The 14,391-nt window shown below is 31.8% G+C and overlaps 2 protein-coding genes across 2 annotated transcripts; both read right to left on the minus strand.

Annotated features, from left to right (window-relative positions):
• Positions 1-203: 203 nt before the first annotated feature.
• Positions 204-5,370, minus strand: LOC129908316 (all trans-polyprenyl-diphosphate synthase PDSS2). Its single transcript, XM_055984732.1, has 4 exons — positions 4,382-5,370; positions 4,134-4,323; positions 778-1,324; positions 204-711 (listed from the first exon to the last, which is right to left on the minus strand). Exons 1-4 carry the CDS (start codon positions 4,684-4,686, stop codon positions 440-442), a joined length of 1,314 nt encoding a protein of 437 aa, XP_055840707.1. The 5' UTR covers positions 4,687-5,370; the 3' UTR covers positions 204-439.
• A 1,970-nt stretch (positions 5,371-7,340) lies between these two features.
• Positions 7,341-8,924, minus strand: LOC129910497 (tektin-1). Its single transcript, XM_055987900.1, has 3 exons — positions 8,612-8,924; positions 8,045-8,557; positions 7,341-7,974 (listed from the first exon to the last, which is right to left on the minus strand). The coding sequence occupies exons 1-3, from the start codon at positions 8,782-8,784 to the stop codon at positions 7,395-7,397; spliced, it is 1,266 nt and encodes a 421-aa protein (XP_055843875.1). The 5' UTR covers positions 8,785-8,924; the 3' UTR covers positions 7,341-7,394.
• Between the last annotated feature and the right edge of the window lie 5,467 nt (positions 8,925-14,391).

Consider the following 14,391-nt stretch of genomic DNA (forward strand, 5'->3'; position numbering starts at 1 on the left):
TCTGAGAATTTCTCACAATGTACAAGGCTCGTATTCTTCTATATTCTCGAATACACTCTTTATGACTCAAGTAAACTAATCAAATCTAATAACAAAGAATGTGAGTTAAAACTTCTTTCTCGTCTCCGTTAAAACACTCGCCGTTCAAATCAAATTTACTACCTTCATACGCTTTTTGTCCTTAAATATATTGAAATATAAAATTTAAAAGAATCATATACAGTTTATTTTAAAATATATACATATTATATATTTACTACAAAAAAATGACTTGTTTGTATAAAAAAGGGTTTATGTGAGTGCACAAATGTATACATAAATAGAAATGAAGTAAACAAAAAAATATATAAAAGAACCTCAAACAATCCCAACAGTGTCTTTTTTTCTAAACAAAATTTGAAAACAGAAAATTCCCCAAAATCTAACAACTAATATAACACTACATATCCTGCATTGCTAATATAATATTCTCTAGTGCCGTTCGGGCATCTGATGGAGGAAATCTTTCCAGAACATGCATCGCTGCTGTGGTGTGCTTGTGCTGGAGTTCTTTTGTTTTCTCCAATCCCGGGCCTTCCAAGATGATTTTGTGTAGCTTTTGGTAGTTAATATTGTCAACTGAAACCATGCCTTTTTCAATTTCTTCATACAACGACGGATCGTGTTTGAGGTGGAATAAAACTGGAGCACCGATCAAACTGAATGTAGCATCTAAGAAATTAAAAAAAAGTAAAATGATTTAAATTTCCACAAAAAAATACTTTTAAATTTTCTTACCGGATGGTAATGTGTTGCTGTGGAAAGGTTCAGCATCTAGACAAGCCTGCCAGGCCAAGGACAAATGTTTACCAAATAAATAGCCAAGTTTTTGCATTTCTTCATTTTGACCGGCTAACTTTAAGGATCCTTGACAACTTTTACCCAATAAACTGCCCGCATTTAAAATATGACGAACTTCCCATTCTTTTTCGGGATCACCAAAAGTAGATTGCACATCGATGGGTATTAGTGCATCGGTTTCGGTGAAATCACTAACAAATGGTTTTGTTTGTACTGCATTGCGTGGATAGACGGTACCCGGTTTCGATGGAAGTGGATTATTTTGTTCATCGCGATCGCCGATGAATTCAGACTCACTGAAATCTCGGACGGCTGATGAGATGAGTTCACAAATTTCTTGATTTCGAAGATTTGCTAATTCAGCACAAGAATGCGCTAGGAGGTAATCGCCAGTAAGGAGACCAATTTTATTTCCAAATGTCATGTCCTCATAGTTGGCTACGTCCTTGCCGGCCTCAGTAGAGCGTTGCAGGTTAACCAAACTCTAAAATAGAAATTACACACATTATACTGAAACGTTTAAACTTGAAACAAAATAAAAAATACGGGCTATAGTTTGCTAAACAAATAGCTTACATACATAAAGTTACTGTACGTTTCTTAGGAGCTATTCAAAGTAGTTAATTGTACAGAAATCAGTTATATAAGCTAATAACATAGATAAGTATCAACATAGCTGCCTAATCATGAAGGGTTATCAATCCATTTATGGCCTGATAACATTGTGTAAGTGTTTGCGTCTTGCGTGCCTCTGTTATGGATTCCGTCTTTTTAAATCTGGTATCAATTTTCTCTTCTTTTCAGAATCAGAATTATCATGAAGTAGCAAACGAACGATTTTGGATTTATCCGGAATCGTGGGGACGACCAAACGAAAACGCTACAAAATTATGATTGTCCAAAAGTAAGTCCTCCAGCAAGGAATTGTTCATTCCTTGGAATTGTTTGTATTAAAGAAATAAAGTGCAAGACTGGGTCGCACGTACTTGCTCTTATGTTTAAAGTAGCTTGGAGTATTAAAACTTTTTTTAAATTCATAAGTTTTATTCTAAGACAGTATAAAGTTAGAAAAACATCTCTTTTAATGGTATTGACCTTGAAACGAAATATGCCATTTTATTTCTTCTGTTTTACAGAGAATTTTTATAAAATAAAATGAAAATCGTTAGAATCGTTTTTCAAATAGTTTTTCTTATTTACAAATGAATGTCCAAAAATATAATATAAATAAAAAAGGAACTTTTTTTAAATCGAAGAATTTTATTTTAAATTTTAATATTAAAGTTAGTAAAACGTTTTATTTACAAAAAAAATCATTCAGATCATGCATGTTAATTAGGAGAAAGAAAGTCAGATATCAAGAAAACGGTTCTTTGGTAGCAGCGTTAGTTGCGGTCCAAAAAATATTTGTTTTATTTCAAAAGTACGATTTTATTTGCCACATCATATATATTTTTCAATTAAAATCCTTAGAAAAGTTATTGAGAAAAAACCCTTTTGGTCATATGGCAAGACCGTTAATTTTGGTCATAAAAATAAAATTTCTATTTAGTCTTTAGGGATTTTTACAAAACCTCGGGTTGTGTTCGGTGTTTGGGACAAAAGTATTGCTCTGATCCATTGACACCAAAAAACACAAATTTGCTTTCATCTGTCGATAAAATACTTGTACATTTATCAAAAAGCTGACCAAGAATTTATACAAAAATGTAAAACATAGCTGTATGTGTAGGTGCATGTGAAAATGGGTGTAAATCTTGATAAAAATCGAGATCAGGAAAATTTGATCTGGGATAAAAGAAAAGAGGTCTCTTTTGGCAAATAGAATTTGAAATACCAGTATTTCCCTGTTTTTTTTTTTTTTACAGTAAATCAACAATAGATAATAATTGATCTTTTATGACAAATCAAAATTTAATCTCGCATCTTAAAATTATGTTTCCTATGATGTTGCGAAAGAGTTAAAGATATTTGAAAAAATTGTGCCTAAGGTGCAAAAAAGGGAAGAACACCTGAAGAGTATGAACAGGAACACATACGTTATCGACGAATACTCGCCTCCAACGAAAATGGGCTTGATTACGGTTCAGTGTGAAAAAGGTATTAGGAAACAACAAACACAGACTGACCTTACGAATTTAGTAATTTTTGGATATATTTGGTACCGAGTCTGTTCCCAATTACAAAAATTGTGCTGTTTTTGTTATCAAACAAATAAGTAAAAAAGAGAACAAATCAGATTGTGGTGATTGTTAAATTGAATCGCGTTTACTTGTTTTTTTTTTTCATTTAAAAAGTATTTTTGTTCATCGAATTAAACGTAACATATGAAATTGTGATTGTATAATGATGTTCAACTTTTTCCAGACTCTTTTGCAGTCTTTCGTAGTTTTATTTTCTTCTGAGAGAATTCTCTCGGAACCCTCAGAAATTTTACAGACTTCCTAAGTGCACAAAAAGTGTAAAACAGACCATAACTACGGTAATCGTTTTGGACCAAACCGGTAGTAAAGCAATTACCAAGAAGAGATTCAGTAAAATACTAACTTAAATGCTCTGGGGTATTTCATTTCCTTCTCTGTAAGTCATATTTTACTCAAGCCTTGATTGTGTCTTTTATTTTTTATTTTATTTATAAAATTTGAGTTTAACGGATCTATTTTCTAAATACTTGAGCTCATATTACTCATATTAAACAATTTCATCTCTAATTACATCAAGTCTAAACTTTTTTAAGACTTCTAATTAGAATGTACTACAGCATGCTTGTTTACATGATGACAAATTGTACACAAATATCGTAGTAGGGTAAAAACGACCATTCAGCTTAAGGTGTGAATTCAAGCAAAATAACTGTTTCAGTAGAAATGATTTGCATAAACTAATATTTCAATAAATAATAATAACCTTAAAGTAATTAATTAACTGTGTTATCTTTAAATAACAAATAAAATAACATTCAATTGGTTTTTCCTATATTTATCTAAACAATGCATTCAATTAAAAATGTATATCACTTGCTACATTCTTCCTCAAAACCGAAAATACATTATTCTTTGCACGTTCAAGAGATCACGTTGATGTCATTAATAAACATAAACTCGTCGTCATTCGTTAACTACACACACAATGTTATGTTAATTTTTTTCGAATCTCATCTTAACAAAAAAAAAAAAAAAAATTGAAAAATTAATGCTGCGTGCTAATTAATCGTATTTGCATTAGACAAAAGCTAGATAGAAATTATAACCGAATAACTTTTAAAATTTAATGCAGGTATATATTATACTTACATTATGAACCAAATGTGAAATCCGAATCATTTCGGTAATCTCAGCCAATGCTCTCTGCGAATGAAGTACTCCTGCACTTTTATCTTGTTCCATATCTGGAATAGATGGTGCATGACCTGCAGCTTTAGATATTAGCAAGACAATCAATCCCCATGCTTGCATTGTATTCTTTCCATTATAAAGTAAATGCCTATAAAGAAAACAAGTTCAAAGAAGAATAACATCAAACTAATAATTGCGAAATTTACTTGGCTGTCTTGAGCAATGGATGATTGCTCCCCACCAGCTTCCGCAGATGCAAGGCCACATTGGCAATTTCATCGCTCAGAAGCCACCGAAGGCTGAGGAACGATGTTGGATACCCAACAATACGTTCGGCCTCACTAACAGCACGATTCCAATCGTGCTTCGGCACTTGCTTGGTGGCAAACTTCTCATCGCACCTTGGCGACACACCAAGCAATCGGGTTTGGGTGAAAGTCACAGGAAGTTGAGCTATTGCTGAGGAGAAGCGATACCTCATCACTTGTTGCATAAGATGCTTACTTAACATGGTTTTAAAGGGAAGTAGTTGTGTCTTAGAGAAGAAGAGGCACTTTTTGTTTACGTGTGGGATTGGATTAGGGAAATGGGAACCACTAAAGGATCACGATGTTTTGCAAACACAAACTATTTGAGAGAAGCGCAAAAAAATAAAACAACCAAAAAAACACGACTGTCTTCGTTGAAATCGAAAAGGAAAAAGTGAAGTGAAACTCTTCTACTGAGCGAATGAATAGCACAATCACACCGAAACGAACAACGACAACGATGAATAACGACCTACTTTCTTTATTGTTTTGTTCGTTGTTGTTTTTTCTTCTTTTCTGCTGCCAATTTATTTCTTGGTATCGGTATTTCTTCTTGTTCGGTCTTCGATGGTGCTCGTGCTACTGTTGGTGGTGATTTCGTAAACAACATCGGAATGCAGCATCAACAGCCAGCACAGGCATAAAATAAAATTCAGCTCTAACTATACAATACACGAGCAGACGAGCTGAGTTTATTTTTTTAAGGTAAGTCAATTTGAATGAAGGTGCGCCTAGCCAAGTCTGTTATGAATGGAAGCTTTTAAGACAAGCCTAGTCAAGTGTTTATTTTAAATAGAAGTGGTTAAATGGGATTTGGTAGTTCTCTATATAATTTTGCTAGAAAAAAACTAGAAATGTTTTGGTCGGGTTTGCTTTGACAGACATTTGGTCCCTCAAAGAGGGAAATTTTTTGACGTTAGCAAAATGACATGTGTTTTTCTTTGGATGCAGGGCTGGTATTGAGGAATTTAGTGATATGCATAAAAAAAATGAAAAATTTTAAAGTATGAACTTTTTCTATCAACAGTTTTGTGTAGGTATATCAAAAAGAAAAAGCAAAGAACTCAAATTTGACTTAATTTGTCCAGTTCATTTGGAGGTGGTAGAACTATTACTATTTCTTTTCTGCCCGATTAGATGGGAATTGCGGTTTGAAAATTAATAGTAAACTACTTGTAGTACCTTCTTGTAATAAGTAGCTTCCACAAGACTTTAGTACAAAAAAATTTGTTTGCTTGAGGTGACATCATATTTTACACAATAACTTTTTATTTATTGCTATCGTTTGTCCACCCTACGTTAAGAAGATAATTAAAAAACAAAATTTTCTGTCGTTTGTCCACCTCGAGTTCTTTACGTATACCAAAAATCGTCTTTTGTCCACCCTACGATACGTTTAAAAGATATTAAAAAAACAAAATTTGTACTGAATATCTTTTAAACGCAGGGTGGACAAACGACGATTTTTTTGTTTGTATCCATTTCTCGAGGTGGACAAACGATTGCCGTTTGAATTTGTGAAAAAAAGTAATTTTTGGGGACTTTATAATTTTCAGTAGAGGTACACTGGTGGTGTATGCGTACTTTTTTGAGAGTTGCTATCAAAAAATTCTTTTTGGAATATCTCCTAAGCAGAGGATGGACAATGATGATTTTTGGTATACGTCAAGAACTCAAAGTGGACAGAAAATTTTGTTTTTTAATTATCTTCTTAACGTAGGGTGGACAAACGATAGCAATAAATAAAAAGTTATTGTGTAAAATATGATGTCACCTCAAGCAAACAAATTTTTTTTTACTAAAGTCTTGTGGAAACTACTTATTACAAGAAGGTACTACAAGTAGTTTACTATTGATTTTCAAACCGCAATTCCCATCATTTTTGATAAAAGTTGATTTTTGGGGATTTTAGGGGAGTTTCAATTTTAAAGTGCAAAATTTGTTTTTTGAATTGCTCCTAAACGGGGGGTGGAAAACCGATAATATTTGGTATGTATATAGAACTCGAGGTGGACAAACAAATGCAGTTGGTTTTTTACGTCTATATCAAAATTTGAGCGTTTAAGACGATTTTTCATTTTTCAGACTTCCTAGGTATAAAAAAAAGAATTTAAAATTAATTTTTTTTTTTAAACGAACATTTTGGGTGGAAAAACATGGACAAACGAATTAGACAAATTTGGTTCAAAAATTTTGAGGTCGCAGTTCTGGCTTCACGTAGCTGTACCTAAATACTAGTGCGATGATCTTCTGTTCGAGTATATAATATATTGTGTGGTTAGTAGTACAAGGATTTCTACTCATGAGAAGACAACACCACCTCTAAAGGAACGCGGCTTATACAGGGGGTCCCATAGTCACCACCCCAATTGAAAACCATAGATTCCTGAGGTCATTTTAAGTCGAAAAACACAAGTGGCAATCTGCTAGTTTTCGTCCCGTTTTCGAGTTCTGACGGTTTTTATGATTTTTGCTCTCTTTTCATTTAACTGGCTTTATCATTACCAAACTACGTCTGATTCGAAAGATTTTTTTTACAACCAATCAAGCATTTATTAAAGTTTTAGTTTGTCCCAAAACTTTTTTTTCTGCGCTTCTCCGCATCGCTTGTTAAGAAGCTAAAGAAGTTTATCACCTCCAACAAAACAGGACTATTATAAAAAAAAAAGTAGAACAAGGTCTTGAATAAACTCAACTTATTCACTAAGTTAATGTGGAATCCAAATTTATTGAAAAAAAAAAATGTATAATGAGTTAGTTCAATGACAATCACTGCGAAAGCTGGAGCATTGATTCTTAACAAAATTGCAGTAGTAGCAGAATAATATTTTCGAATACCATATTGAACAATTACATCTCAATCGAATAGTTGCATTTAATTTATTTCAAGCAAAACATAATGTTTACATTATTAAAACGGTTGATAACGAAGAGCTCGACGTATAGTCATGCAATCAACTTCGTCAATTTTAAGGCTATTAGCTTTTATATTAATTTCCTCCTCTTGCATTATTTGAACATGCAGCAAGTAACGAAGAGATGCTTTATTTTCTGCAATTTTCTTCTTCAACTTGCAAATGTTATCCTTTAAGACCCTCATTTCACTATTCAAAGCTTTCTGAACAGCATCACAAGTTAATTCCAATCCTGGTCTCTGACATCGATTACTCAAACGCACCATACACAAATGCAACGACTCTTCCCTATCCGACAACTCCGACTCCAATTGACGAAGATTTCGATTGACATCACTAATATGATTCACAATCTCGCTATGTTTTTGCTCCAGCATCTTCTTAACATGACGCATTTCCTCAATTCTCATCTCAAAAGCTTCATTTGTTCGATCTGTTTGGTTTTGCATATCTTCAACGACTTGCTTTAAAAGAATATCAACATAAGCACGTAATTGCTTAGCTGAATTTAGTTCCTTTGCATTGTCCTTAATATTTGTATATGTTTTATGCTCCCATTCTGAGAGAGAGTAGACACTTTTTTTTTAAAGAGAAAAAAATGTTAATATTGTTATTTTACCATTATTACTGCAAGAATTATACTTACCACTTCGGAATTGCCAATTCTCTTTGATTTCTGACATTTTGCTGAGTTTGTCTCAAGGTTAAATTAGCCTGATCGATAAGCAATGACTTATCCTTATGACCTAGATCCTTATCCAACAAATACATTGCAGCACGAAGCTTCCTCAATTGTTCAGCAGACTCTTTCAATGTCTTGTCCAACAAAGACAGACATCCTTTGGTGACCTTGAGTTCTTGTCTCAATTGACGATCAACCTCATCATCGACAAGATCCACTCCGATACGACCTTCTCGATAAATACAACATTTTTGACAAATTTCCAAAGATTTCTCTTTAAGGAAATTGATAGCATGTACAATCCGATTGCAATAAGTACTCAAGGCTTCATCCTCCAGTAGAGCAGTCTTCTTTTGCTTATTCAGCTCATCGACCAAAAATTTAATCTCACTTGTTCTCTCCTTCATATGATGTTCAACTTCACGTTGCCAATTTTGAGTCGTATCTTTTGTTTCATCTACCACTCGTTTTGATTCGCTAAAGTTAATAACTAGGTTTTATTCTAAATTAACTCGCTTTACAAAAACTTACGCGACAATCCTTTCAGCAAGTTTCTGCTGGTCATCAGTTATTCGAAATTTGATCCTGTTGTTAAAATCCCAATCATCGTCCGTATATTTAAGAGGCATTCTCGAAGAACGGCCAACACTTTGACCAACGATATTCATTGCCCCAACCCTGCGAGATTTGGACTCTTTGAACATTTTTTTAGAAGAAATTCTTGAACTGAAAAGACGGGACCTCAGATACCAAATGTAAAGACAAAAATATAATAATTTTCAAAGATTATGTGTCGTGTCAATTTTTCTAAGAAAATTTATATCGATTGTTTGAAATGGTTGCCTAGTGCTCCTGTTTTTTGCGGTAACTAGGACGTTACACCAGTAACAGAAAATTACAAGCTCCAAGCAAAGGCTTCTTTTTTTATTTTTCGAATGCATAAATTATGCGCTTCAAAAGTAATGGATAACTCTTTTTTTTTTAGCTGTATATCATTGATTTTGCAAATTTAATAGAGAAAAACAACAAACATAATCCTAGCTAGCAATAGCAACCTCAATACAACATGCAATATTATATTCATGTTATTAATTTCCAGTAATAATTTGGCAACAGACATCATAGTTCCTCAGCCTATAAAAAGATGCACAGGTTATTTATGTATTCTGCTATATGCGATTTTATTAACCTGAAGACATAAAAAAAACATGAGTTGTGCCTTTGGCATAATAAGGTTTCTTAGATATGAATAGATTTATCGAATATCTAAAAGTCTTGTTTTGAAGGATCCTTTTTTATTGGCAGCATTAGTGTAGTGACTTATTCAAAATCAAGGCCAAACTTCGAAATTTCATTAGACTTTTAATTCGAACTGACACATAAGAAAACTAAAATCGAAATTCGAATTCCAACATTCTGTATTCCAAAATTCTGTATTTTAAAATTCTGTAAATTCAAAATTCTGTTTTTTAAAGTTCTATAAATTTAACCCTCTGTAGGCACACCTCCTTTTTGCGAATTTGGATTATACTTTTTCATGGCGCTAGAACTTTTTTCGGTCTCACTATTTTATGGAGAATCATATATGAAATTGATGTAGAATTTTCCAAGGAATTCGAATACTGTATTCACAATTCCAAAAAAATGTATTTTCACCCTTATAAAGACACTTTTCTGTGACCACTTTTCATTTTTGTCCTGCCAAATTCGCACCCGTGTGCCGACAGAGGGTTAAAATTCTGTATTCTAAAATTCTGGATTTCAAAATTCTGTATTCCAAAATTCTGTAAATCATAAAAGAAAAACTGTTTTGATAGTGAAAAAAGTGCGCACTTTTTTCATTATCAAAACAATTTTTCTTTATTTGTTAAAAATGGCACAGAAAGCGAAATGTTAAAAATCTGCATCATTTAGGTAAATTTTGTCAATAAATAAATTAAAGTTTAGTTTTTTAAATTATTTTTCCTTGTATTATACATAACTGTTTTTAGGTTTTTTTTTTTAAATTGTACTAAAAACTGAATCATTGTGCTACGAAGGGTTAGTCGAGTTTACGTTACGCATACGCTCCAGTGACTATGAACAAAAAAGTGTCTGTCAGTAAAGCCGGTTTACGGAAGATGATTTTTAAGAAAACAGGTTGTGTGCTTTTGTTTAAAATGAGTCAATCGAAGCGTTTATTTATTTCAAACAATCATAATTTACAAGAAAAAGCTAAAAAAAATTACCTTTTTTTTCATTTCTCATTATATTAATTTTTTTAGTTAAAAAGCTTACAAAAACAATTATACCATTAAAAAGCCAAATATTTCTTCTAGTTAATATAACCATTTTTAAATTTTTACAATGCGCAAAAAGTATTAAAATAATTTATTATAAACAATCATTTCTTATGAAAAAGTGAAAAAATCACTTCCATCACCCAAAAATCCATTTTTTTATATAATAACTTATAACAAATTTTATACCATTAGAAAGCTTAAAGCCTGAACTACATCAAAACACAAAGTCAGAAAAGTACAAAAAAGTAAACACGATGTTTTTTCTTGTTCCCCCTAGTAACTTATTTGTACATCTGTCTTTCATTTTTAAAAAGTATTCGAGTCAAAAAGCTTGAACATGACCAAGCTTTCAATTTTCCCAAAGTTTCAAAAACAAATACACTCAAACAATATTTTATATCCTTTCCGTAAGGTCGCTCTGCGATCACATAGTTCCTGTCATTTTCGAAGAAAAGCTCTTTTGACAAATAAATATTTTTTTTTTTCAAATACAGTCGATTCCCTCTAAGTCGAACTTCATCCAGGTCAAATTTCCGTCTAAATCGAACTTTTTCACCATTTTTAATGAAACCGCCTGTAACAAAAAGATTGAATAGATGCCTATTACTCGAATTTCCTATAAACTCGAACCAATTTTCGTGTCCTGTGACAATTCGACTTAGATGGAGTTGACTGTAATTTGTTTATTTTTAAAATTTTTTTTAATTTGAAATTTCAAAACTTCAAAAACAAAAGAGCTTTTTTAGTTAATTTTTTTCCAATAGATGTCAGGTAAATATACATGTGATGTTTATATTTTGAGCTTTGTTTACTTTTTCGTACTTTTTTGACTTTGTGTTTTGATGTAGTTCAGGCTTAAGCCTGAACTACATCAAAACACAAAGTCAAAAAAGTACAAAAAAGTAAAAAAAAGCTCAAAATATAAAAATCACATATATATTTACCTGACATCTATTGGAAAAAAATTAATTAAAAAAGCTCTTTTGTTTTTGAAGTTTTAAATTTCAAATAAAAAAAAAATGAAAAATAAACAAATTACAGTCAACTCCATCTTAGTCGAATCGTCACAGGACACCAAAATTGGTTCGAGTTAGAGGGAAATTCGACTAAGAGGAATCTTTTTAATCTTTCTGCTGCAGTCGGTTTCATTTAAACTTTAAAAAAATTTGAGTTAGAGAAAAATTTGACCTAAAGGAAGTACGACTTATAAGGAATCGACTGTATTTGAAATTTCAATTGTTTGTCAAAAGAGCTTTTTTTCGCAAAATGACAGGAACTATGTGATCGACGAGCTACCTTACGGAAAGGATATAAAATATAGTTTGAGTGTATTTGTTTTTAAAAATTTGTGAAAATTGAAAGCTTGGTCTTGTTCAAGCTTTTTGAATCGAATACTTTTTTAAAATGAAAGGGAGATATACAAACAAGCTACTAGGGGGAACAAGAAAAAACATCGTGTTTACTTTTTTGACTTTGTGTTTTGATGTAGTTCAGGCTTTATTATTTCAGCTCAAAATATTTATATCGCCCATGCCTGTGCTGCCATGGTTCATCGATTTATAAGACGTTATCACGTCAAAAACGTTACACATACGCCACAGCGACTTATATAATGTGCATAGTGCATGTGTATTTTTTCGTATAATAACAATCGGGACAAACCGGTTTAATTTTTTTTACCGACTTCCAAAAAGGAGGAGGTATTCAATTCGTTTGTATTTTTTTTATGTTTATTACCTCATAACTTTGGACTAAGTGAACCAATTTTTATAATTCTTTTTGTATTGGAAAGCTGGTGCCTGCAGTGTGATCCGATTTTTTCGTCCATGTTATGACTATAGAAACTATGAGAAAAACCATAAGACCCAGTTTTGATCCATGGAAGTCGGTTTTGTTTTTTTTTTATAAAAATGATTTACTAGAAAAAAGATTTCTCTAAATAACCATTGGTACTGCGTAGGTACTGCAGAACGAAACAAAACTAAATGCTTTTATTTATAATATTTTGCTCTGTAGTTTTGTATGAGTTCTTTCGATGAGCATTATAAGTGAAAGTCAAATTCTTTTGATGTCAATTTATCCTTAAATCGCGCCGTATTGATGGATACCCGAATCTACACGAAAAAAATTATAATCTGTAAAGGCTTGGCCACACCGGAGGGTATGCGGTAGAGGTACGGGTAGCGGTAACGATATTTGTATGAAAAAAATTCCACATCTGAACGTTGATATGTATGTCAGTTTGGAATTTTTTTCATACAAGTACCGTTACCTCTACCCGTACCGCTACCGCATACCCTCCGGTGTGGCCAAGCCTTAAGAGTTTACAATCAAAAAATTTATTTTGGTATCAGTGTTTTTTACCTTTAAGAAGAGACGATCACTTTACACTCTTTACAGGCAAACAATTCGCATGAAAGCGATTTGTAGTGTGTTCGATTGAGCGATATGAAACATTTCGAATGCTTTTAGGAATATGTTTGTTGATGGCTTACAGTTCTTTTTTATAAACAGAAGGCCAATTTGGTACTGTTTTCTGGATTTATGAATAAGAACCCTATTACGATTGTCAACTATCAATTGCTAATTTCATAAATACTGAAATTTGGTGTTTTAAAATCAATTACATTTCAGATAATAACGGTTTGCATCATTCTTTGTTTTCAAATTTTTTGCAAATTAGATCGAAATTTATTTTTTATCAACTATCAATTGATAGTTGACAATCGTAATAAGGGTGTAAGTCTTTTTCGTGGAACATTTGGTAACGATTACACACGGCCACTCTATTTGAATTCTCAGTAAACTGGAAATGTTGTACTTTTAACTTGCATAACACGGGAGCGGGACTCCACAGGTTGAAAAACACTGTTGGTCGATAGATTAAAATTATTATCGATTAATTCTTACCGTGATCTAGAATTGCTTAAAATTTTTAAAAGTTGATTTTTTCATATTTCCAAAGATTGTAAAATTTAGGAAAATTCTAAATTCGTTTCTTAAGAATGCATTTAAAATAAAAAGCCAAATATTTCTCTTGTCATAGTTCAACTTTATTTATTTATTCTTTTCCTCAAAAACTCTGTATTTGATATAACACACGATAATTATGTGACAAAATGTATTACACAATTCAATATAACATTGTTTTTATTTTTTTATTTTGTTTTTCATTGCCAAATAATGTAACATTTTTTGTTAAATTTGATAGTTCTTCATGTGAATCAAACCAAAGTTACATTAGGCATGCAAACCTTTTGGTACTGTTTAAAGTTTAATCGTTTTATGTCATCGTTTTATAGTGATGCAATTTACTTGTATTACCACTTTTCATTTTTATGTTATTAGTAGACTCAGAACTAGGTGTAGTTAAGTGAACAGCTTTTTGATAAGCTTTTGAGCAAATATAGTTGCTTCCGGTTTAAGGATCTTTCATTGATCCAACAAATCCAAATCCAAAGAAACTGCGAACTCCAGTGTGGGAATAGGAGAATATTTAGGGTTAAAACTTAAAAATACAGAGAAATCTTAAAATCACTTTTCAAATTAAGAAAGGAGGTTTCAAGAATTTGGAATTTTAATTCTCCAATTTTTTAATTTCTTTTACGATTGTTTCCCGTAATACGTACATATATACATATGCATTATCTATTACTTCTACACAGTTTGGTTATTAAACGTACTTAATAGACCTCAGCTCTGAGTCCACAACTATACTCAGAAGAGATTAATTTTAATTACAAAACATTATTTTTTACTTAAGCATTATTATTTTTTATATTAGTATATTAAAATATTTTTTTTTAATTTGTATGTTTGTACAAAACAAAAACTTAGTTATTTATTGTAAACATATTTTTAAATGAAACTCCAAAACAAAATGCTCCATAGGAGTCCCAAGCCCGATTATTTAATTCCACAGGTACCAATTTCCAAAAATTAAAAAAAAAAAAAAAAAAAAGATCAAGATTCAAAGGAAGCAATATTTTATTGTATATAAATATTACAATGGCTCCCGCATCAAAACTC

The sequence above is a fragment of the Episyrphus balteatus genome, chromosome 2 (genome assembly GCF_945859705.1).
Source record: "Episyrphus balteatus chromosome 2, idEpiBalt1.1, whole genome shotgun sequence".
NCBI lineage: Eukaryota > Metazoa > Arthropoda > Insecta > Diptera > Syrphidae > Episyrphus > Episyrphus balteatus.